Source organism: Pterocles gutturalis, unplaced genomic scaffold, assembly GCF_000699245.1.
Source record: "Pterocles gutturalis isolate BGI_N339 unplaced genomic scaffold, ASM69924v1 scaffold36937, whole genome shotgun sequence".
NCBI lineage: Eukaryota > Metazoa > Chordata > Aves > Pterocliformes > Pteroclidae > Pterocles > Pterocles gutturalis.
In genome coordinates, this window is record NW_010111446.1 from 16,639 (window position 1) to 20,809 (window position 4,171).

The following is a 4,171-nucleotide window of genomic DNA, read 5'->3' on the forward strand; positions in this document are numbered from 1 at the left end:
TCTGCCGTTGCAGTCCTCCAGTCCCTGCAGCAGGAGCTAACGAGGTGGCAGGGGCAGCTGCTGGGACAGCACATGAGAAGTGCCACGTTATCACAGCCAAGGGACAACTGCTGTCCCTGAGCTGCGGGGCTGGGGACAGGCCGGGCTGGGGCAGGCTGTGTGTGCAGCGCTGGGCTGCGGGGAGGAGCAGCGCTGGGCAGGCACTGGGGGAACAACTCGGGGGAACCGCCATGAACATTGTAGACTTGTGACTTCACTGCATGTTTCGGCTCCTGACACATTTGCTTCTTACAAGCAGAAGACAATGCAAAGTGGAGGATGGCTCAGGGTACCTAAGCTCATCTGTCCTTAGCACACTTACCCAGGGACCTAAATACTCAGGAATTGCCCTCAGAATGGGTCTTGATAACAGGTGCGGCGAGTACAGAAAAATAAGCCACGTTGTATATGCAGAGTCACACAGGACCTCTGTTAATATTCTGGGGCTCCTCCAGGGCTCTGAGGAAGCCAGGCTCTGAGTGCAGCCAGGGTCAGCCCAGGGAGCTGTAGGGGGCTAGCAGCAGCCCCGCACCGCTGGACTATCTGTCACCTGAAGCAACATGAAATGCAACAGCAGACCACCTCAGGAAGAGCTTACCTGGCATGAATCGCTGTAAAAGCCTGTAAAAGACATTGTGAAAATAGAATTAGCACAGCACAGGCAAAGGACTGCTCAAGAGCTGAGTATCTCTGGGAAGGGAGATGCTGTTAGGTACCTTGGTGAAAAGAATTGGGTCTTTCTGATCTCTCAGAGCCTTTAGCTCCTGGACATCGTGGCTGGCTGCATCCTTGTGCTCTTTGTGTTCTTGTATCTGTGTCTGAATCTGAGAAAGCTCTTGCTCCATGCTGTCACTGAGAGCTTTCAGGACCTCTCCTTTTTTGTTATCTAGCTGCAGATGCAGCTCTTCAAAGAGGTTCTCCAGCTGATCCCTCTTCAGTCTCTCCTTAGTCTATTAAGAAAACACTTTCATAGGTGTTAGGGACTGGATCTTACATTTTCCATGCTAACTCTCACTCAGAAAAGAGCCTGGTCTTTTCTGGGCTGCAAGAAGTAACTACTAACTTAGTGCCTCTCCATATGACAACAAAACAAGATGTCCCACTGACAGGAGAAGGGCCAAGTGACATAAGTGGCCTTCCTCAGCATCTGGCACCTGACCAGAAAAAGACGAAAAAGTAGTGCTTCTTGCATGATACTTGCTGAAGACTTTCCACTATGCATATATTTCCTTATTCTGCACGGGCATTTTTTGACAGATACATTGCCTTTGGTCCTTTTAAGGATGGGTAAGGAGCAACCCCTTCTCTGCTTCCTGCCTCCACCAAGCCTCCTTTATTCTTTGAAAGCAGCTATGCTGCCCAGCCGGCCACTGCCAACAGGTACAGTCCAGGACTTCTAGTCTCCTCGTTTTTACTGGTGAAGGAAGGCAAGTGCCAGTTCTGCATAAGCAGAATGAACCAGGATTTGGAGACCTGCATTAAATTCTCTGCTCTTTCAGAGCTTTTAGATAGGTATTTGCATGCTGGGAGCAAAACCCAGACACTTTGGGGATATCTTTTAGCCTCATTCCTACCAACTCCTTAGAACCACAGGCTAACCTAAAGTGATTGCTTGTTGTAAAGAGGAATAAAATCACTATAACATGGTCTGTATCTTTTCTATAAATCAGTTAGTGTCTGCAAATTTAATAAGGTTGGGGAAAAAAAAGCCAACCACCACCAATCAGGAGGCATGGACTGAACAGCAGCTTTCAAGCTCAAAGGTACTTTGTAAACTAAGAATGTACTTCCCAGACTGAAAAGAAAGTTGCTTATTGTCCTCCCTCAAAGAAGAAACCTAGAAAATAACTGAGAAACCACCCAGGAACTAAAAAATCTTTGGAATCCATGAACTGGGGCAAAATAAAACCTTATGAGCTACCAGCATGCAACCATTCCCAAAGTGAAATGGGACCTTGGACCGAACCTCTACTTCGTCCTCTTGTTTCAGCAGGTCTGATATCCTTTGCTTCAGGGCAGCTTCCTGTCTTTTCACTGTTTTCAGAGTTTCAGGAAAAACATTCTATAAAAATAACCAAAGGGAGATAACAGGATAGGACCAACGTACATGCACAAGATCAGCAATTTTATGGAAGGGGGTTGAGCTAGACCTGGAGAAGGTCTGTTCACTGCATGCTCTCAGGATAAATCAATACATAAACGTTTACTGGAAGATTTTATCCCTGAACAAATACCGCAATTATGAGCATGGGAGAGACATCTTGAAATCAAAACTGTTCATGTGCAACAGCCACACATGAAGCTCCTTCTAGTGCAGACAGCTTCCTTTCTGCTACTCTGTCATTTATTTTCTTTGCATAAATGCATCTCAGGCTGATATTCCAGCTTGAAAGTGCACTGAGGACTAAAAGCATAGCCACAAACACTCAGTCCCACCAGTTTGGCTCCTCAGGATAGGAAGAAAGTGTTTGTAACATCTTACTTTATATCTGGAGGAACAAACCCAGAGGAAATCTGGAGCAAAACTAGGAATTAAAGCCCAATATCCCAAGATGGAGATTTAGCCCCATCCAGAGTCTGCAGATCTGAAACTCAGGAGATGTTTCATGCCTGTGCTGCAGGCAGCTCCCCATGCCACAGACCCTCGTGCTTCTCTCAGTGCAATCTGTGCCCAGGCCACTGTCCTGGCAGCCTCTTACCTGCGCTTGGCCAAAAGCCTGCCCCAAAGTGATGATCTGGTGATTCTTGTGGGAGCCGGCCAAGAAGCACAGCAAGCAGATGCAGACCGAGTCCGTCTTGCAGTAGATGTCTAGCAGCTTGCCATGCTGGGGGCATCTCCTCTCAGCCAAAACCCCAGCACCACAGGGCTCAATCAGGACATGGTCTTTCAGGTGCCTCTTCAAGCTGTGCTTGCTCAGGTGGGCTTGGCACAGGGCAGCCTCGCAGCTCAGGCAGGTCTTCACAGCTGGCTGGGGCTCCTGAAGGCAGAAATCACATGGGATCACCTCCTCTTGCTGGCCCAAATCTTCCCCCTTCTTTTCGCATTGCACTCCAGGATGCTTGTCCTGCTCTTGATGAGCGGAAGCATCCAAAAACTCCCGCACCATGCTGTGGAGCTGGGCGTTGGGCTGCAGCTGGGCAGCGGGCTCTGCTGGAGTGCAGCACTGCGGGCAGCGGAAGGGACCCCCCAGGTTGGGCTGGTGGCTCCGCGCCTCCCGGATGCACCCCTCGCAGAAGCTGTGCCCGCAGCCCAGCGACACGGCGTTGCTGTAAATGTCCAGGCAGATGGGACAGGTCAGCTCCTCCTGCAGCTCAGCCATGGTGCCCAGGCTGGCACACGGGCCTGGGGCCGGAGGGAGGGTGCTGAGGGGAAGCGAAACAGAAAGCGGTAGTGCTGAAGGCAGGAACTGCTGCGTCCTCCCCTTGCGAAGGGAAGTCCTCCTTTGCCTCCTCCTCATCCACCGGGCTGGAGGAAGCCGTGGCTGTCGCAGTGTTAACTGGCAATAAAGAAGTTAAACTTGTAACTCGGGGAATATGTGAACAGTCAGATGGTGCTGGGTCAGTTTGGCCTTCAAGACAGTGAGAGTGATTTACCCTTTATCAGCGATTAGGGGAGCTGCTGTCCTTGAGGTGAGCCTCGCGAGAGGCTGACGTGGCACAGCCGTCGCCAGGGCGACCGCAGCCACCATTCCCCCGCTCCGTGCTTAAAATCTTACCGGGAGGGAGGAGATCTAGCTCTCTGCCCACAGAGAGCAACACCTACAGCAGCAGAGGAGGCGGCTCCTGTAGTGGGACGCAGAAGTTCTTCTGGGTCCAGAAGCGTCACAGGGCAGCTGTAGGAGCAGAGTGAGCAGGCAGGGTTCCTCCGAGGGAAGTACTAGAGACCAGGAGAAGCGCGGATATCCTCCCTGACTCTTCAAAACACAATGGTGGGCACTCGTCTCAGAGCTAAGGCTGCTGCTTTGGCCAAGGGGTCTGCACCATCTTCCCCTGCGGTGGCTGATGCCTCCGTGCAGACAGAGCTTCAGACCGCAGAGGCATCTGTACAGACCTTGGTACGTGGGAGGTGCCTAAACCACTCTCCTGGGGTAGGGATGGGAGACAAACCAGCCTGCAATAGGTGTGCCCAGGT

General features: G+C 51.3%; 1 protein-coding gene across 1 annotated transcript; it reads right to left on the minus strand.

The window, feature by feature from the left end:
* Positions 1-633: 633 nt before the first annotated feature.
* LOC104460789 (E3 ubiquitin/ISG15 ligase TRIM25-like) lies at positions 634-3,359 on the minus strand. Its single transcript, XM_010073736.1, has 3 exons — positions 2,739-3,359; positions 756-989; positions 634-660 (listed from the first exon to the last, which is right to left on the minus strand). Exons 1-3 carry the CDS (start codon positions 3,357-3,359, stop codon positions 634-636), a joined length of 882 nt encoding a protein of 293 aa, XP_010072038.1.
* Between the last annotated feature and the right edge of the window lie 812 nt (positions 3,360-4,171).

Excerpts from the sequence above, each read along its gene's own strand:
- LOC104460789 (XM_010073736.1), bottom strand. The coding sequence starts at position 3,359 with ATGGCTGAGCTGCAGGAGGAGCTGACCTGTCCCATCTGCCTGGACATT. Across the intron at positions 990-2,738 it reads AGGCTTTTGGCCAAGCGCAG|ACTAAGGAGAGACTGAAGAG; the intron begins GTAAGAGGCTGC and ends TTTTCTTAATAG. Across the intron at positions 661-755 it reads ACCCAATTCTTTTCACCAAG|GCTTTTACAGCGATTCATGC; the intron begins GTACCTAACAGC and ends TGTCTTTTACAG.